We start from the raw sequence: 21,916 nt of genomic DNA on the forward strand, positions 1-21,916 counted from the left end.
CCCCTTTTTTGTGTGTGGTAATTAAATTGTGTATAAGGTATTTTAATGTTAAATTTTTTTCAGTGTGTGTGCATCATTATTAAAGAATGATTAAAATTATATGTCCAATTGTATATGGAGAAGTAGCCTAATCATTTTAAATTAATTGCAAATTCTCTTTTTCTTGTATGCAAAACGTGGTTGTTTACGCGTGTTGTTAACTCAGTAGTAGAAGAGTAGTTCTCGCAATTCCACACTGTTTTACCATGCCTTAAAAACTGCTCCTGTACCCCACACGATACGAACAATGGAATACAGTTTTTTTAGGTTAACGGAATGGACACAGCATGAGGACATTTACATATTGCAATCACACATTTAACTAGCCAACCCAGAACTGGTTTGTCCACTTTGCAGCCCCCAACACAAAAACCTGGTACAGTATGTGTCATTGGGCTAAAATCAAATTACAACTAAATACCTAAACATACACAGCTTTAGCCTACATCAAAACATGTTGGAAACATTTGAGTACATTTAACATCTCGTCGTTACAATCTAGTCTTTACGAAACAGTCGCAGTTGATTACCTTGTCATTTGGGTCAAGAAGTGTCTGCTAAATGCAATGTAATTACAACACACTAAAACGCATGTGAAGAAACTTCCCTTGGCCAGTACAACGCTGTTTTCACCACCTGGAGGCTTGTACTGTAGATGGCCAAGTCCTGCACCCAGCCACAGCAGAAAGTCTTGTAACTTTCCAAAGTCTTGTGGCTTTTAAACTCCTGCATTGTGTAGTAGCGTACACCAAAAACAAGATAATTCACAATGTCCATATGTGCGCATGGAGGTAAATGGGGAGTTTCAAATTAATACATTAAAGACAGAGCATCATTGAATGGTTTTAGCAGCCTTCTAATTTTTTTAATAATGGATGGATTTGATGTACTGTTCCGTCTACTTAGTAAAAGCAATAAAAGAAGGTTTTGCATTACTAAATTTGACTGTGAATATGATATTTCCCTAAAATGATCAATAGATTAATATTTCTTTCTGTTTTTTACTCTTGTTATCATGAACACCAAACAGTACATTTTTCCATAACAAAGAAAAATCATCAATAAGATTAACAGTAATGTATCGGGACAGATCTTTCCAGAAAGTGGTGGCAAAGGAACATTGCCAGAACAGTACCATTTGTTTCTGGACATATTCCACAAAAAGAACTGTTAACACATATGTCAAGCGTAATAGTATAATACCTATGTATGATTTTGAAAGATACTTCTCTTTCTTTTTTTTTCTTTTTTTAGGAGATATTTGTAAGGAAGGTTCCATATATTCCCCCAATTCAGGTTGTCAACAAAGTTAGACCAGTAAGGAACAACATAAGGTATGCTGGTGACATCTTTCTGGAATAAAAGAGTGAATATTACGATTATTATTCCTCATTGTGGTTTTGAAACATAATTTACCAACCGAGGTCAACTTAGGGTCCAGATCTGTAAGGCAATCTGGTTTTCCAGCCCCTTTTAAGATAATTAAAATACCAGATGGGTAAGCACCCATAACAATTGCAAACTCTCTTGGAGTGACTGGAATGCCAAAAGTGTGAAGGAATTCAGAATAATTCCTCAATGATCCACTATCATTTATTTGTTGGCACACTAGAATTATGTTGTTATTATTGAACCAAGTTTTAAAAAATAAGAAGTGTCGATTCACGCACCAGGGAGACACAGGAGAGAGTAAGAGATCCAATTGCTGGTATTTATTATCAATTCAGGGTAATCCAATTCATGGTCAAACAAGCAGAGGTCAAAGCCAAACAGACAGGATTTTTTTTATAGTGAATTCATTTGATTGTTAATAGCCATCAATTTTTTGATTTTATAACAACCTGACATAAGAGGACACATGACAATTTACTTATAAGAACTTATAATACTGATAAGCTAACATCTCCCATTTTGTTTTTGTTTTTTTGTCGTGCAGTTATTTCTACTGTGGCCGAGATATCTCAACATACTGCAACTTAAGAAAACACATGCAAGTATTGCAAATCATCACAACACATGCATATAACGAAATGCACTGCAAATCACCACAACACATGCATATAGCGAAATGCGCTGCAAAATGATCACAACACATGCATATAACGAAACTCGCTGCAAATACTTCACAACACTTGCAAATTAAGAAACAATTAATTAGGCATTGCAAATGTATTTTCATTAACCTTGAAAATATATTTAGGATATATTTATAAATATATATATATATATAAATTATATTTAGGATATTAAAGTTAGCCATTTTAAGTAACGTTTTACATTTAATCATGTAATTATTCAGCTTATTCAGGCTAATAATATCCAAAAGATTAATGAATCATGGTAAAAAAAACACAATGAAAAAAAAAAACCTCACCTTTCAGTTCACCAACAACTCCACTGACCAGTAGCCATTGCACAATAAGCAAATCCCAACCTGGTCCTACACTTTTTGGGGTTTCCTTGAAACATTTCCATTGTGGTCAGTGTTATTTGCAGCACTTTTATGTTATGAAGAGAGTCAGAGGCGTTCGGATCCAAATGCAGTATTTATTTAGAAAATGGCCAGGTGTGTCAGGGATAACCAGAATTGAAACCAGAAACAAGCAGTGATCTGGGCAGAGAGCACAGAAATCAGAGTCAAAGGTCAAACACAGGAAAAATGCTTGGAAATGTCAGACTGGCTAAACAAGACTTCGCAAAGTGGTGGAGTGAGTGTGCTGCTTATATGTGTGTGTAAATGAGGTGCAGGTGTGGCAAGTAGATAGCTGATGAATGAGGTGCAGGGGTGGCAAGGTGATAGTGATGCAGTGACTCATGGGAGATGTAGTTTGGGTGTGGTGCAAGCAACAGAATGAGAGGTGCTAGTGTCCAAGTGATGATATGGTGACATCTGGTGGTTGATGGGTGGAATGGTCCTGAGTGGAGTTCCCTCTACTGAAGTTCATGGGCACTCCAGATAATGATTGTGACAGTTAATTGCATGTGCTGTGAGAATTTGCAGCGTTTCTTAATATGCATGTATTGTGAAGGATTTGCAGTGCGTTTCGTTATATGCATGTGTTGTGATGATTTGCAGCGCGCTTCGTTATATGAATGTGTTTGATGGTTTGCAGCGCGTTTCGTTATATGCATGTGTTGTGATGATTTGCAGCGCGTTTTTTTTTTTTTTTTTTGCTAGTGTTTTTTCAATTTGCATGTGTTTTCTTAAATTGCAGCGTGTTGAGCTCTCTCTGCCACCGTATATTTCAGGCGTTTGATCTATCAACTGAGAGAGCACAACCTGTTTATTATATTATAATGAATATTTAATATGACAATTGAACTTTGACTATAGCCTAGATATGTTGCATATTAATTGTTCTATTTACTTAAAGCATATGTTTGTGTATTTTGTGTTACTCCACAATGATGTTCTACTTGAGGGCATTTGTAATGTATAGGCAGCGGAGCACATAATTTTTTCAGCCTAGTTCTCATAAGAGAACCTGGAGATTTGGTTTGGTCCTCACACTGCACATAGCATGACCCATTAAATGCAACTATAAAAAAATAATTAATAATAGTTATAATATTATTACACTTTATTTCGTTTTTAAAAAATTTAATAATAGTAAATAAACTAAATGAAAGTGTGTGATATTATTAAAAATAAAAAGCAGTCCTAGTATTAAATACAAATGCATTTATTTTATAGTAAATAAACGTAAAAATAAAATTCTAAACTTTCCTTCTACTTTGTTTGCCTTTTTATTCGCTTTGGGAAAAAAAGCATCTAAAAATAAATAAATAAAAGCGTTTTCTTCATATTCAAACTTAAAATCAGCAGGCTTTTATTTTGGCAGGTTGCCGGCAAGTAAGTATATGCGCTTCTGGATTTAGCCCTGCTGATTAAAGAGCGTCAGTGGATGAATGTCACCGTTTTGTATTGTGCTTTGAAACGGTAGGCATAGCCTATATTTATGCACTGTAAAACCCGACAAGTTAACTTAACTCAAATCGTTTGAGTAAACCGATTGCCTTGACTGTAATACCTGACAAGTAAACTTAACTCAAACGGTTTGAGTAAACAGATATCCTTAAGTTATGTTAACTGAAACCGTTTGAGGAAACCGATTGCCTTAAACCATTTAAGTTGAAAAAACTAACAGATATGAGTACTCTGAACTTAATTCAGTTGAGTTCACTGAAAGAAGATATACATTGCAATTAAGTGATTAAGTGATTAATTGAGCTTTAGTGATGAACACCTGCTGTTAACAAACAGAATTAATGAAGAAAAGAGAGAAAGGAACAACAGCTGACTTCAGATACAGCCTCACTCAAACCTGACAAGTTATGTTAACTCAAACCATTTGAGGAAACTGATTGCCTTAAACCATTTAAGTTGAAAAAACTAACAGTTACGAGTACTCTGAACTTAATTCAGTTAAGTTCATTGAAAGAAGATATACATTGCAATTAAGTAATTAAGCGATTAACTAAGTGCTGATTGAGAATTAGTGATGAACAGCTGCTGTTAACAAACAGAATCACTGAAGAAAAGAGAAACACAAGAACTACTACAACTGACTTCAGACACAGACTTAGATGAAATCAACTGAAATAAAATACATGAAATCTCTCAAGATCTGATTAAACAACCCCACAAACAGCATCACCAGCTCCACTTATTAATAACCAGACTGACTTTATTTCTGTCAGACGTCTACAGAAGATCTTATTGAGAATGAACTAAGGTTTAGATGTTGATTTATTGTTTCATTTGAAGTAACCATGTTAGAGATCACTGTTTGCTTTAGTTGGGCTCTTGACCCTTGATTTCTGTCTTAGTTTTTTCTTTGGCTGTTATAACTGTGTGTTTCTAAAACACATTTGTTGTAACTCAAAAGCCCAGAAGAAATGCCATCAGGTGATAACCTGTACCTAGATGTAGGTTGTTATACTTTATATAGGTGATGATAATTATTCATTATTGTTCGCAAATATTGATCGCACTAATCGGAGTCTAATCTCTGATGAAACAAATGTGTAATTAGTAGAAGAAGACCTAATAAAAATGACACTAAGAGCCAGGGATTATGTGATAGTTAATATAAAAATGACTTCATAAATATTTTGTACACATACATTTGTCTTCTATTCCAGTAACTGGTCAAACACAGACATCAATAATCAGAATATGAACCTCAACAATGGTGACAAAAAAACATGCTGCAATGCATGCTGGGTACTATTGTAGTAAAAAACACCTGATGGCATTTCTTCTGGACTTTTGGATTACAACAAATGTGTTTTAGAAACACACAGTTATAACAGCCAGAGAAAAGACTAAGACAGAAATCAAGGGTCAAGAGCCCAACTAATACAAACAGTGATCTCTAACATGGTTACTTCAAATGAAACAATAAATCAACATCTAAACCTTAGTTCATTCTCAATAAGATCTTCTGTAGACGTCTGACAGAAATAAAGTCAGTCTGGTTATTAATAATATTAATAATAATATTAATAATGGAGCTGGTGATGCTGTTTGTGGGGTTGTTTAATCAGATCTTGAGAGATTTCATGTATTTTATTTCAGTTGATTTCATCTAAGGCTGTGTCTGAAGTCAGTTGTAGTAGTTCTTGTGTTTCTCTTTTCTTCAGTGATTCTGTTTGTTAGCAGCAGCTGTTCATCACTAATTCTCAATCAGCACTTAGTTAATCACTTAATTACTTGAATGCAAAGTTTTAAAACTTACAGGGTTTAAATCAAGGCTATCTGTTTACTCAAACGGTTTGAGTTAAGTTAACTTGTCGGGTTTTACAGTGTGCTTTCAGGTTGAAAATAAAACTTATATAGTGCAGTTTGTGATCTAAAATGGTAATTGTGCATTAACAGCTATCAAACATGTCGGTATGCAAATGCGCTGTCAGTACATATTTATATTACACATTTTTTATTTTGGTCGGGCATGCGGACCTGCGGACCACTTATGTGCACCTCTGTGTATAGGGGCCACACTTAACATCAAGGCCAGAGGCCCCTTGCCCAACTAAGTCAGTTACTATTTATGGATAATATAGGAAGTGAAACTTTCAGCTCAGCATTAGTAGAGGAAAGAAAGAGATATCTGCTAAGCAAAACAACATGTCTTATGATCATGATGCAATAGCCACATCCTTTAGGAGGTACAGAGAAGAGCACAGAAATCTTACAGGCTATTTCTGGAACTTCACTACATCTTCCTGTTAATCTTGAGTACCTATAGAGTAGTACTGCATCCTTCGTATCTCCAAAACGTCTTTAGTTTTATTATATGTATAAGAGAAAGATAGTCTGTGCAAATTTTTTTCGGAAAAACACGACCGGCTGGAGGCGTGACGTGTGGGCGGAGCTAGAGAATCACGAGCGCGAGTAGGCTTTTGCATTGACAGCGTCTGGAAGCTGTGACATTTACCGTGAGGAAAAAAACATCATCCAAAACAAACCATGGCTAACATTCAGATTCAGCCGTATATTTATGATCCAGAATCAGATCCCAAGGCTGAAATTGAACAAGAGCAGCAGCAGCAATGACTACAGCAGGACGTCTCTATGTAGTATGTATTGAAACTGTATATATTTGCTTAGCGGTTTTGGAAAATGACTAAGTTCCACTTTATGTCGTCTTTTTTTTTTTTTTTTTCTTTAAAGGTGTACACCGCCTGCGGTTCCAACACACGATCGTGACACTTTTTCGTTGTGACTGCATCATCCTTAAGAAATGAACGATACGCAAATCCGGCATCAAACTGGGCCTTGTTTGTAAAACAAGCATCTTCGAAATGCAGGGAACAAACACAAACACTTGCACAACTCCTTTGATGCTCTGTAAAAATAAACTCCATCCACTGGTCCCTTAATGCTGTTTTTTTTTTTGGTAATCTGTGCAGGGTTGTCTTGCCCTGGCAACCAAAAACACACTCCTTTTGTGACATTTCGCGACGCTCTCGCTCTGATCAGTGATTGTCTGTGCTCTCAGTGCTCTGCTCTACGGGAGCGCGCGCTCTTCCGGGAGAGGTGCCCTCAGGACCCATATAAGGAAATTCCGCTCCATCTAACGTCACACAGACCCATACTCGAAAAAAACTTTCCGAAACTTGTAACAAACTGGAAGGAGTATTTTTGGAACAAAAATACTCCTTCAAACGTACAACTTAATTTTTGAAACTTTGTCCATGTTTAGCATGGGAATCCAACTCTTTAATAGTATAAAAAAACTCAGTATGCATGAAATAGCATTTCACCCCCTCCCCCTTAATATGTACACAAATCAGAGATTAAACAGTCATATCCAGTATCATCCTCATGAGTCATGACTTATATATACCTGACTTCAAGTAAAGTATAAAAGCAGGGCTGTTAAAATTAAGAATTTGGAGATCAAGTATTTCAAGAAGATTTGTTCTGGTTGAGTGATGTAGCACAGAAAAGAGACATGTATACCTGTTGGAGCCAAGAACTACACAGACATAAGGAGTGCAGTTCAATCATTGCACACAGGTTTATGGTCTAAACTGTAAAAAAAATAATCTGTGACATTTACAGTAAAATACTGGCAGCTCTGGTTGCCAGAATTTCACTTTTAAAAATATGGTAGATTACTAGACTTAACTTAAATTCACAATAAAAAAAAACTGTATTTCATCAACTGATGTAATGTTAATAAACCAGCATAGTGAAGTATTGTTTTGAACCAATGTACTGATGAGCACCAAAAGTAGGTGGAGATGAAAAATCACATGATGAATCCAAGCTTATCACAAACAAATATTCCACATGATAAAGGGATAATACAGTGTATATATAAGTGTGTATGTGTATATATGTGTGTGTGTGTGTGTGTGTGTGTGTGTGAGTGTGTATGTGTATATATATATATATATATATATATATATATATATATATATATATATATATATATATATATACTAGGGCTATCAGAAATAGTGTGTTAACGACGTTAATTAGTTGTTTGTCGTTAATTACGTCAAATTTTTTAACGCATTTCACGCATGCGCAGTGTGACAAATTATTCAGGTCAGGAAAAGTCTCGTCGATCTCTGAATTCTCAAGATAGTAAAAAACAGCGGCGAGCGAAAACGTCACGACGAAAACACAGAAGAAGCTTAAGGTTTTACCCCATTTACTCTCAAATACATTAATGCCAAGCTCGATAAACAGAGACGACTTTGTTAGTTGACACACTGGAGCTTCTTCCTGTTATATATATTATTTACATACATACATACATACAGTCTTGGCCCATTCCTCATCTGAAAAAAGCTTCCAGATCACTGATAATCATTGGTTTTCACATTGCCACTGCTTTCTTCAAATTCAACCAGATATTTGCAATGAAAATTAACCCGGGAGCCTGAACAGGCCACTTAAGAACATTCTATGACTGATCCCTGAAGCAAGCAGAAGTAGATTTGGATGATGTTCTATGGGATGACTCTCCTGCAGGAAAGTCCATTGATCATCAGCTTCAGTCTTTACACCAAAGGCATCACAATTCTTGTAAAAATGGCCTGACACTTTAAAGAATCCATGATGTCCTTCATACAGTCATGACTTCCACTTCCTTACTACAGTAAAGCAACCACATAACAGGACTGATCCACATCCAAATGTGATGATGGAAATGGTCTTCTTCTGCTTATGAGCTTTGCCTTTTTTGCAGCAGACATACTGATCCATGGACCCAAAAAGTTCCTGTTTGGTCACATCACTATATAAAACATTCTTGCAAAGCTCCACAGGTCTACAAAAATTAATTTTATGAAGTTCAAGTAGGCCTTTTGTTCTTCTTGATCAAGACTGGTATTCATTGAGATGTCTCAACATGAAGGCCATACTTGTCTAGTGTTCTTCTTACACACTGCATTGAAATGGTTTTCCTCCTTTCATCAGGTCATCTTGCAAGTCTTTGGCTGTACATTGCAGGTTTTTCTCAGTTGCTCTGATTAAACATTTTATGATAGTGAGCTTTTTCTTCAATACCCTCAAAGGTTTTCTTGTAAAACACACTTTATGCTTAGGGCTAAGGCTGAGAGCTGTGTCTCTAGGAACTTTCAATGTTTGGAAATTTTCATATAGCCTTAGATTTTCTAATACAATATTTATTCTCTTTAGCTTTTGTGAGATCTCTGTTGACATGCATGGGCTAACTGTATGTATGTGTAATAGCTCAAGCTAATTCTGTTTTTAATAGAATTTCTAAAGGCTTAATTGTGTTTTGAGACTCAATTATGTTTATGTTGTAGACCATGAAATAAGTTATTTAAAAACAGTAATGTTGAATAATTATGACAAAGCAGTATTATAAAAAAAATATTAACTCAAAACTATTATACATTATATATTGACAATGACACTTTTAATATGCCAGTGAACTGTTATAGATGAAATTTTTATTTTATCCTGGATCTTCAGAAAAGCTTGTATTTGTAAAGTACTGCAGTCTACGAGGGGTTTAGTAATTTTGATTGCAACTATATATATATATATATATATATATATATATGTGTGTGTGTGTGTGTGTGTGTGTGCGTGTGTGTGTGTGTGTGTGTGTGTGTCATTCTTATTTTTTTTTTTTCAGGATTCTTTGATGAATAAAAAGTTAAAAAGAATAGCATTTATTTAAAATATATATCTTTTCTAACAAAACCACAACAGTTCAAAAGTTTGGGGTCACTAAATTTGTATTCTTTCTTTTCTTTTAAGAAATCAAAGCTTTTATTCAGCAAGGATGTTAAATTGTTAAGAAGTGATAGAAAAAAATTATATTCTGAATAAATGCTTTTCTTTTAAACGTTTTATACATCAAATAATCCTGAAAAAGTAGTCCAAAAAATAAATACATTTGGCAACACAACTAAATGGGGTCCTATACATTTGCACACATTTACTTTTATGACGTGATGCTTGCTGCTGCACAATGGGGCCACATTGTTGTGTCCAATGTTCTAAATTTTTTATGTACATGTTATAATGGGATTCTTTAATTTACATTTATTCATTTAGCAGATAATTTTATTATTTCATGTTGTAGACCATGAAATAGTAATTTATTTACCATTGAGATACACGTTTTAACAAATATATATATATATATATAAATTATAAAATGATAAACCTCACAACTGAACTTTTAAAACCTTTTTTTTTTTTTTTAAGAAAAACGATGAATTGGAAGTACAAATTATATAATTTAAAACGGATTTATGTGGGTGAATTTTTGCATTGGTCTGAACAAAAGCTGTAGACTGGATTATTGAAAATGCACATTCATTCTCTGCCAGTAGGTGTTTGTAGACGGTCAGAAGTATAGTGGTTCCCCTGGTAACGGCTGTAAACAAAGCAGCTCAACTCATAAATGACACTTAATCAGTTAAAATTAAAATGTAATTGAAACTTTTTTGAAGACACCCAGTTCCCTTCAGATATTCATTCATATAAAAACTTGAGTTAGTAAGAATGAGAAAAGTGTGCAAAAATATAGCCTACATTGACGAGGAATGTTACCAGCATGAGCTGGTAACTTCTTATGCTGGTAACTGGAGGGACAGGAGGCTCTCGGGACGGACAGAACGCTCTCTGACTTAATCTAAAATATCTTAATTTTACGGTATGACAGAGAAAAATCTAAATGTCCGGGGAAAAAAAGTGCCCACCGAGCACTTATGGTCAGTCCAAACGATTAAAGGTACCCCCGACCCTTCTAACCAATGACGCCATCCCTTTAATGCTAATATGATGGCCAACAATTATCTGTTACCAATGCCATAGTTACCATCGGCGGGTGATAGACGATGGAAGAAAAAAAGGTGCAAAGATGCATCTTGTCATCTGAGGAAGTGCTTTGGGAAAGAACTGCACCTACACCCACCTCTGATGCTTCGACCTCCACCATGGACTGACGTGTGAGATCAGGGGCGACTTTGGATTGGAGATTGGAGCCAAAACAAAGCAGCTCTTTAGATTGGCACAATAAAGCCTCGGCTGTATCGGACCACCTGAACAGAGTTCTGGGGAGGTCAAGACATTCAGAGGTGCGGCTTGTTGGCTGAAGTTACGAATGAAATGGTAACTTGGCAAATCCCAGAAACCGGTGTAGGGCCTTACGGGAATCTGGACTTGGCCAATCTATCACAGCCTTAACCTTTTCAGGATCCATGCACACTCCCTCAGAAGATACTATGTTATCTAGAAAAGAAACAGACTGTGCATGAAAAACGCATTTCTCTGCCTTGACTTTCTCTGGTTATTCAAATCTTGCCCTGTAGGGCCAATGCAGTGCAGAGTTTAGCTCCAACCCTAAACAAAGTAACCTGCCTGTGATTTTTTCTAATGATCCCAAAAACACTGATAAGCATGCTCAGGTGTGTTTGACTAGGGTTAGACATAAACTCTGCACTGCATTTGCCCTCCAGGGCAAGATTTGAATAACCCTGGCCTAACACTCTATGGAATAGTCTCGGTGTGATTGCTTAAAGTTGCCTAAATATCTTAATTAATGTTGGGGAGTTCTTAACCATTTAGAGCTTTGATGGTGATCTGGTGGGAGAGAGGCGTGATGGGAAGTTTTAGCTGGTGTGTGAGATGGGAGTCCATAAAATTACCTTAAGCTCTGGAGTCCAGGAGTTCCTGACAGGGGTTGGTGTTGTTGGCCCATCTCAGTCTCACTGGAAGGAGAGTAGATGATGAGGACTTCCAGGCGGAGATCCCACCCGATAGTAGCCTCAACCTTACGACCAGATTTGCTCTTTTACCAGGCAAGAGTGTAAGAAATGTTCAGAGCCAACACAGTAAAAGCAGAGTCCATGGGACCTCCGCCTCTCTCTCTCCTCCCGGCACAGCCGAGCTCTTCCCAACTGCATAGGCTCATGATCGACTCCAGTGCTTCTGGGAGTGAGTATGGATCAAGCAAGTTGCTCCAACTAATCAATGCTGGCATCAAACCATAGAACCAAGTCAATTTATCCATTATGTCTAGGAGGTTAATCCACCATATAAATCTCTCTCTGAACACGGCCCATGCAGAAACATATCCCACTGTGCCTCCTCGTTCCATTTGCACTCTGTTGCCAGCTTGCAGAATTTGATTGAGTAGTATCAAAGTTAGATAGAGTATCAAAACTCTATTTTGCTCTGTCAGAAAGAAAATAGAACAAACAGATCAAAAAGAACAAAATCAGTTGATTGTTGATAGCCAGTATGTCTTTTTATTTGATTGAATTTGTGGTTTAAATAAGAACCTGACATAAGAGGGCACATATATGACAATAACTTTTATAATACTGATAAGCTTACATCTCCTGTTTCGTTTTTGTTTTATTTTTTCAGGGTTTTGATCTATCAACAGTGAGAGCACAACCTGTTTATTATATTATAATGAATATTTAATATTACATTTAAACTTTGACTATAGCCTAGACATGTTGCATATTATTTGTACTATTTACCTAAAGCATATGTTTGTGTATTTTGAGTTACTCAACAATGATGGTTTACTTGAGGGCATTTGTAATGTATAGGTATAGGGCCCACACATAACATCAAGCCCAGGGGTCCCTAGCCCCACTAAGTCCGTTATTATTTATAGATAGCCTAATAAAGGAAGTGAAACTTTCAGCTCAGCATTAGTAGAGGAAAGAGGGAGATGTATGGTTACCAAAACAACTTGTATTATGATCATGATGCAATAGTCACACACATTGGGAGGTACAGAGAAGAGCACAGAAATCTTTCAGGCTCTTTCTGGAACTTCACTACATCTTCCTCTTGAGATTCTGAAGGCAACAATCTTAAAACCAATGTGAGTTCTGGCACAGAGACCTACTGAATAACCCTTTGACTTTGCTTTTAAAATACATTGACAGTCCATAATGTGAGGTATAATACATACTTTTAATTTTAAATGCTTAACTTTTATTTTTCAGTTCCGTCATGCCAATGCTGAGAAGTCTTCTGCTTCTTTTAATTGTGTTCTCCATGGAGAATGAAGAAGGTAACAAATATATTTATTTGTAAAAACCACGTTAATTAATTTTAAAAGCTTTTCTGACAAATATAATATTCAAACAACTTATAGTGACAATAAAGGGCTACTACTACTACTAATACTGATCATAATATTATTATTTTTTTATATGTTTATTTACCGGATAGTTAATGCAGTTAAAAAATGCCCCTTTGGATGGAAAAATCTTGGAGTTCTATGCTACAAGTTCTTCTCTCAGGGGGTCAGCTGGGTCACAGCAGAGGTAAATTGTTAGTTACAAGGTGATTTCTAAAATAAATAATAATTCCTTTTTGTAAATAAATTTGACAGAAAACTATCACTGAGCAAATGATATGTTAAAACTAAAATGTTGTTTTAAAATGCTTTTTGCTAAAAAAAACTATTTTGTATTAACAATTAAAAAATCTATGTCTTTAGAAGAACTGCCAAAGTCTGGATGCAAATCTTGCGTCTGTGCACAGTAAAATAGAACATGATTTTCTGCTGAGTCTGTTGCCTTCTTCTTCCACACATTGTTGGTTTGGAGCTCATGATGGTGAAGAAGTGAGTAAAGTTGTGCAGTGTTTTGCTTTGTCTAGTTTGTATGTTTGTCTGAAATCTCAAATGTTTGTAATGAAGTTGATTTGACTTCTTCAAAGCCAATCTAAATGACCTTCTAAATGAGGTCTGAGTACAGTAAAGCACTCTTATAATAAGCGAATTTGCTCTTTAGGAAGGACAGTGGTTGTGGACTGATGGAACTACGTTTGACTACACCCACTGGGCCCCTGGACAACCTGACCATGACAGTGAGGACTGTGGGGACTTGAACTATGAAAGTAAGAATGCTGTGTGTTTTTTTATTTACAATAATTATTTGCAATCATATTTCACATCAACCAGTAACATGAAATGGTTGATTTGTCAAACATGTCTGAAACATTCAATTTTATTTTGATTCTAACATGACAATAATGATGAGAATGACATACTGTTTTTAATTGTTTCACCTCATAGGTAGCGGTTGGAACGATGGAACCTGTTTAACCGAACAGGGTTATGTTTGTGCTAAATACCTGTGAGATCACATACAGTCATCCTGCTCCACAGTTACTTTCATTGTACTACATTTACATACATTTTCTGATCTTATCTTTACATGTGTTATTCTGAAATAAAAAAATGTTCATAAATATTTTGTAGTTTGCAGTTGGTTTCTGTTGTAAATATGTTCATCCTGTCATGTAAACTAGTTTCATATTTGTAATAAATAGCTGGCAAACAGGCTAGTTAACAATTCTATAAAGCACATGTTATATTATCAGTAAGTGAACAGCAATGCTATTATTTTAGCAAGCTGTCTGAAGGAACCAGCTACACTATTTGTTGGAGTGACTCAGGGGACTTTTAAGTTTGCTTTCATCAGTGTACTAAATTTTAATTCTGTAATTTCAAGTGTTATGGGTATATGTGGCAATCATTTAAAGACAGTAAAAGGTAAAAACGGTTAGGTTTGTCGTTTGTTTCACACAGGATACCATGTCAGGGATTAATCCAGTTAAGAGCAGGCCTTTTATGTTTCCTTAGGGAAACTGAACAACTAGATTACCTTTAGAACAAATAATAATATTGTGATGTTTCACAGAGACACTGTGGTGTTCCTGCAGTGCCAATCATCTAGAAGATTCTAAAGAACAGTGCAGTGAGTTGATGTTGAGTCATAAAACCTAAATTTATCTTACATCCAAAACTATTTACAACTCAAACTGGTAAATAAATAAACAAAAGAGAATATTTATCAAATGACACTTCATATATAACAGTTCATAATGTGTCCTTCTTTTATTTTGAGGCATTAACAGGCTTCCGTGTGACAGGCCAATGACAACGTCTGTAAGGGCAGGTGGGAAATATTCACCCAAAACGGAGATCTCTATATAAAATTTATAAATAATAAACTGTAAACATGTTCAGCAAATATGTTTTTTCAAACATGAAATAAGCTATGTAAAAAAGTTATTATTATTATCATTATTATTATTATTATTATTATTATTATTTACTTGAACTGCTTGATTAAGAGAGTCAATCTTTTTTACAAATGCATTCCTACACTTTTAAAAAAAAAAAAAAAAAAAAAAAGTTGAGGCAACTTGAAATGTAAAGCTGTGCTATTTGACAACGGGGATATTTGAGCTGACTATAAATCTAAAATGTTAAGGTAGCACTAACAACTTTTTTAAGTTGAAACGTTTAGTTTTTTAAGTAAAGTTGTCAACACAACACAATAAGCACTATTTAGTGCTTATTGCCTTGCTTATCAGGCATAAAAACTTTGTATCATATAATGCAACCAATTTTTTTTTAGACTTAAATTGTTGCCAAATTGTCATTTTGAACACCCTCACTACAACATTGGAATTTAATATTTTAGCTTTCATGAATATTAATATTTGTCTTTCTTCAGAATTGATTTGAAATGAAGTAAAACCTTTTGCTTTTGAACTTTTAAGATGACCTAGACTAGACATACTTTCCATTTTGTTAAAAATACACGTATTGAAACCAACCAAGCCTCATTTGAATTTTTAAATGGGAGTACATTTAGTGCTGTACAATGTTGACTTGAACAAATAATATTATCTCTATTATCAGTGATTGTCATGGATCGCTACTAGCAAAAATAAAGTTTTGTTGGCCTTTCTGGTTTTCATGTGAACACCTTTTCTCTTTTTCTTTCTATTGTACAAACAAACCACACCTCCAAAGAGAGAGATGTTTTTAGATGATATCTTTTACATTTACTCTGCCTGGCATACAGAGCGAGCACTCGCCTCCCATACACCGCATGACCATGAGTGTCTGTGTGAACAGAATCATTGACAAAACTAGCCAGTACGGTCTTCTTTCTCTTTTTTTCTGAACCCAGCATTAGAACTAAGAAATTAGAGATAAGGTCTGAGGCCATATCGCCAGTCACTCCCCTACACATCTCTCTCCATGACAGTGACAGTCACCCTTTTATATAACAAGGCAGTAAATTAACCCAAATGAACTGAACATAAACACACAAAACATTGCTAATGCAAAAACCCAACCATTTGGCTTAAATAACACATAAATTAACTCTAAACAAATACCCATAATGCACCTGTCTGCTAGTGCTGACTACCAGGTCATTACATAACCCCCCAGTAGAGTTATTGTCCCCACAACCCTAGTCTCCCACAACAAAATATAACAAATGTCCTGGCCGGCATTGAACACGCTTTGGCCTCCCTGATGTTTTTCCCCCAGCGCCAGGCTAAGCCCTGAGTCCATTATTGTCCATCTCGGCAGTGGGAGTGGATGGTGGGGAGCCGAACTGGCTTCCTCAATTCTCTTGTTCTGGGGCTAGTGGGTGTTACGGTGCCAACCGATCCTTGTGAAGCACCAATCGTCTACCCCGTCCAGGAATTCTGATCCAGAAGACCACCTCTGAAATTTTATCTAGAATTTCCTCAGGTCCCTGCCAATGATGAGTCAGTTTTGGTGACAACCCCCACTTTCTCTGGGAGCAGAACACCCACACTCTGTCCCCTGGCCTAAGAGTAGGCCCGTGGGCCCGGGTATCATACGCCCGCTTCTGGAGGGCTCCACCGTCCTCTAGGGCCTCCCTGACCAGTTGATTGACCATGCTCTGATGCTCCTTCAAATCGGAAGTAGTCCAGTTCTGGTCCACCATCAATCTCCGGCTCGAGGGGCGACCCGGACACCAAGTCAACAAGCCTACGGATCTCCCTCCCAAACATAAGCGCCTCCGGTGTGCACTGACTTGACTCCTGCACTGCTGTCCTATATGCCCACAGGACCAGGGGCAGATGCTGGTCCCAGTCTCTCTGGTGCTGACTGCTCAAGATGGCAAGTTGGGGGCCAGGGTGCTGTTGAACCGCTTAACCAGTCCATCACTTTGAGGGTGGAGGGGAGTGGTTGTTTTCTTCACCCCCAGCTGCTGGCACACCTCACTGAATAACCGACATTCAAAGTTCATAGTAAAAAAAAAAGTTGAAATTGAATTAACAGGAAAATATTGTTCCTCTAATTTCTCTTCATCCTCTACTTTCCTTGCCCACAACTGCTCAGACCAAGAACATTTTTCATTCCAAGGCCTCAAAAGATTAATTTGGAAAATCCGAGACTTTTTCTTACGGTTAGGTAAAGAGATCTCATAGTTAGTGGGACTCAATTTTCTAAGCACTTCATATGGCTCTTGCCACTTAGCCAAAAGAGAAGTTTCTGAAGCACATGCAAAACTGCGTGTGTATCAGTCAAGTGTTTTAAGAGGAGATTAAAAAAGAAGGTGGCCGAAGGACTACAACATGTTGTACTAATTTTGTCCACTAGAGGAAACCACAGGATATTCATTATTTCTAGCAGGTTCCATTATTCTGAATATCAATTAAAATATATTTTTGCAGAAGTAAAAGAAAATCCCGTGCTTCATGTCCTTATGTATATTTGTGTCCTCCTGTACTTTACATTTAAATGTACCAGTTGTAGTTCACTTAGACAATGCTGAGATGGTATCAGATAATTGACGTAGTGTACACACATTTTGAAGGTTTCTGCAATTTGTCTGGGATCATCTGTGAATGTGAATGACACATCAGTGTACATAACTTGAAATCAGTTTAAATGGTTCAAAATAATGACTTGTACTAAGTAAAATGGAATACACACACACACACACACACAAACACAAACACACACACACACACACACACACACACACACATATTCATATGAATGAATGAACTCCATTTCATGTGTGATCTCCAAAACACTTAAATATCATAATTGTTACCTTCATTTTAAAATATCCAAATAATAATAAAAACATTTGTCAAGTTGCATGATTTTATTAATTGCTGTCCAGTTAAAATTTTAAATTGCCTGTTTTTATTGCAGTAGCCTACATATTGCTGCCTTCCAGTGTACTCATGCCAACCAGTAAACATCCCCACCCTCATGATCTGATGTCCATTTTTACCAATGGAAGTGAGAGATGAAGGAAGCCTGTAATTCTAATGTTGTCCACCAGAGGGAGGCACAAAACAACAAGTGGATGGACAAATCTTGGAGCCCGGTGCTACAAGTTCTTCTCTCACCTGGATCGTACCAGAGGTAAAGTGTTAGTTACAAGGTGATTTTTACTTAAAAAAAAAAAAAAAAAACTTCCTTTTTGTAAATAGATTTGACAGAAAACTATTAATGAGCAAATAATAAGTCAGACCTGATTTTGTTTGAAAATGTTTTATGCTAAAAAATACTTTTTTATTGACAATAAAAAATCTATGTCTTTAGAAGAACTACCAAAGTCTGGATGCAAATCTTGCGTCTGTGCACAGTAAAATAGAACATGATTTTCTGCTGAGTCTGTTGCCTTCTTCTTCCACACGTTGTTGATGATGTTGAATAAGTAAGTAAAGTTTGGCATTTTTGTTTTGCTTTGTCTAGTTTGTATGTTTGTCATGACTGAAATCTTAAACGTTTGTAATGAACATGATATGACTTCTTCAAAGCCTATCTAAATGTCTAAATGACCTTCTAAATGGAGTCTGAGTACAGTATAGAACTATTATAATAACTGAATTTGCTCTTTAGGAAGGACAGTGGTTGTGGACTGATGGAGCTATGTTTGACTACACCCACTGGGCCCCAGGACAACCTGACAATAGTGAAAACGAGGACTGTGGGGAGTTGAACTATGAAAGTAAGAATGCAGTGTGTAATCATATAATTCCACACTTCAACCAGTAACATGAAATGGTTGATTTGTCAAACATGTCTTAAACATTCAATTTTATTTTGATTCTAACATGACAATAATGATGAGAATGACATACTGTTTTAAAATTTTTCACCTCATAGATAAAGGTTGGAACAATGAATCCTGTTTAACCCAACTGGGTTATGTTTGTGCTAAATGCCTGTGAGATCACATACAGTCATCCTGCTCCACAGTTACTTTCATTGTACTAGGCTACATTTACATTTTCTGATCTTATCTTTACAAGTGAAACATTTCTTAAATATTTCTTAAAAATGTTAACTATAATCTCTTCTCAATACTGAAACACTCCTCTAATCAATAAAGGCATTAAAAGAAATGTCTGGCAAGGATTTAATATAGTTATTAGAATGGCTTTATAGGTTTTAAGTGATGTCATCATCAGGGGAGGGGCTTACAAAGATGCTGGGACCCAGTGACTAGAGCACAAAAATCTAAGGGTGTCTATAACTATACTCTTTACATAAAAATAGCAGTGGGTTCTATACACCCTGGGGTTCTTCTCTCAGTTTTAAATAACCTTTCATGAAAACGTAAAAAAAAAAAAAAATGTTTTGCCTCCATTGGCATAAGATGCAAAAAAATTTTATGAGACTTACCAAATTGTAATTTTGAACACCCTCTCTCCCACATTGGAATTTAATATTTTAGCTTTTATGACTATTAATGTTTGTCTTTCTTCAGATAACAAAACCAATTCAAACATTTTACCTGAGGGCGTTTCTGAAATTTGATTGATTTGAAATGAAACCATTTGCTTCTGAACTTTTCAATCAGATGGCCTAGACTAAATGACATGACATTCAGCCAAGTATGGTGACCAATACACAGAATTCATGCTCTGCATTTAACCCATCCAAAGTGCACACACACAGCAGTGAAAACACACACAGAGCAGTGGGCAGTTGGGGGTTCAATGACTTGCTCAAGGGCACCTAAGTCATGTTATTGCCGGCCCAAGATTCAAACCCACAACCCCAAGGATTAGGAGTCAAACTCTCTAACCACTAGGCCACGACTTCCCCAAAGAACAGGTTAGACATACTTTTCATTTTGGTAAAAATACACTTACAGAAACCAACCAAGCCTCATTTGAATTTTATGCAAATACATTTAGAAAATATTTAGATAATTAAAATAGTCTTTAAATGTTGACTTGAACAAATAATATTATCTCTATTATCAGTGATTGTCATGAATCACTACTAGCATAAGTAAAGTTGTGTTGGTCTTGCTGGCTTCCCGTGACCACCTTTACTGTGTTTCTTTCTATAATTGTACAAACAGACCACACCTCCAAAGAGAGAGATGTTTTTAGATGATATCGTTTTGATATTTATTATAATGTGTACAGTATGTGTTTTTCTAAAGCTGTATGACCTTATTTCTTTTTAGGGGTGAATTATTTATTTCACACAACAGAAATGTAAAAAAGGCTGCCAGTTGAAAAAAAAACAACAGAAACAAACTTTAACTTGTTTCTTCTAACAAACATAATATATATATATTTTTTATGTATATTTTAAGTTTTCACAACAATTAGTTTAAACATTTTTTATCATTCATATAAATATATCCTGATAAACACATAAAATAAAATAAAAAAACAACAACAACAGGGAAGAAATATAATTTTGTTTTTTAAATGCACCTTATACATATTGAGTTTATTATACACACGGCAATTCAAATGTTTGGGATCAGGTAGCTTTATAAAGAAGTTTCTTCTGCTCATCAGGGCTGCATTTATTTGATTAAAGACACAGAAAAAAAATAATATTGTGAAATATTACTGCAGTTTAAAATAATGGTTTTCTATTTTACATATACTTCAAAATATTATTTGTTTCTGTGATGCAAAGCTAAATTTTCATCAACTATTACTCCGGTCTTCAGTTTCGCATGATCCTTCAGAAATCATTCTAATATGCTGATTTATTATCAATGTTGGAAACAGTTCTGCTGCTTAATATTTTTTTGGAACCTGTGACACTTTTTGTAGAATTATTTGATAAATAAAACATTAAAAAGAAAAGCAAACCTTAAAAATAAAATAAATAAAAATACACCGAGAATCCAGGGTGTGCTGTATATGAGTGCAGAAAAATTAACTTTTGCTGCTTATTATTTTTAGGTTCATCATGCCAATGCTGAGAAGTCTTCTTCTTCTTTTCATTGTGTTCTCCATGGGGAATGCATTCAAAATTTTAAGTTAGCACTTACACCTTTTTTTAGTTGAAACTAATGTTTGTTTTTTGTTTTGTTTTTTTAAGTAAAGTTGTCAACACACTTGTCTGGTAGAGTTTAGGTTCCTTGTTGGTTTGCTTATTTATTGCGTATTGCCTTGCTTATCAGGCATGAAAACTTTGGGGAAAATAAAAAATAAAATAAATAAATAAATTTTACCACCTCCTTTGGAATATAATGCAACAATTGTTTTATTAGACTTCCCAAATTGTCATTTTGAACACCCTCTCTCCCACATTGGATAGCTTTCGTGACTATTAATGTTTGTTTTTCTTCATAAAACAAATATTAACCAAATCAAACATTTCACCTGAGGTCAATTCTGAAATTTGGTTGATTTGACATGAAATAAAACCTTTTGCTTTTGAACTTTTCAATCAGATGGCCTTGACTAGACATACTTTCCATTTTGTTAAAAATACACTTATGGAAACAAACCAAGCCTTGTTTGAATTTTCACAAAACCTTCATTTGATTCTGGCAAAAACCTTTAGATCGAGGACAAAAACCTTGCATGTGAGTAGATTTAGCAATATTTTAATAATTAAAATAGTCTTTCAATATTGACTTGAACAAATAATATTATCTCTATTATCAGACTGTCATGGATCGCTACTAGAATTAATAAAGTTTTGTTGGTCTTGCTGGTTTTCACGTGAACACCTTTTCTCTTTTTCTTTCTATTGTACAAACAAACTACACCTCCAAAGAGAGAGATGTTTTTAGATTATATCTTTTGATATTTACAGTATTATTTGTCATGATTATT

General features: G+C 35.5%; 1 protein-coding gene across 1 annotated transcript; it reads left to right on the top strand.

Annotated features, from left to right (window-relative positions):
- Nucleotides 1-12,777: 12,777 nt before the first annotated feature.
- LOC127964854 (galactose-specific lectin nattectin-like) lies at nt 12,778-14,265 on the top strand. The gene is made up of 6 exons (XM_052565267.1): nt 12,778-12,884; nt 13,009-13,076; nt 13,238-13,332; nt 13,509-13,634; nt 13,804-13,909; nt 14,088-14,265. The coding sequence occupies exons 2-6, from the start codon at nt 13,016-13,018 to the stop codon at nt 14,150-14,152; spliced, it is 453 nt and encodes a 150-aa protein (XP_052421227.1). The 5' UTR covers nt 12,778-12,884; nt 13,009-13,015; the 3' UTR covers nt 14,153-14,265.
- The last annotated feature ends 7,651 nt before the right edge of the window (nt 14,266-21,916 follow it).

The sequence above is a fragment of the Carassius gibelio genome, chromosome B9 (assembly GCF_023724105.1).
Source record: "Carassius gibelio isolate Cgi1373 ecotype wild population from Czech Republic chromosome B9, carGib1.2-hapl.c, whole genome shotgun sequence".
NCBI lineage: Eukaryota > Metazoa > Chordata > Actinopteri > Cypriniformes > Cyprinidae > Carassius > Carassius gibelio.

Excerpts from the sequence above, each read along its gene's own strand:
- LOC127964854 (XM_052565267.1), top strand. The coding sequence starts at position 13,016 with ATGCCAATGCTGAGAAGTCTTCTGCTTCTTTTAATTGTGTTCTCCATG. Across the intron at positions 13,333-13,508 it reads TCAGCTGGGTCACAGCAGAG|AAGAACTGCCAAAGTCTGGA; the intron begins GTAAATTGTTAG and ends CTATGTCTTTAG. Across the intron at positions 13,635-13,803 it reads GAGCTCATGATGGTGAAGAA|GAAGGACAGTGGTTGTGGAC; the intron begins GTGAGTAAAGTT and ends TTTGCTCTTTAG.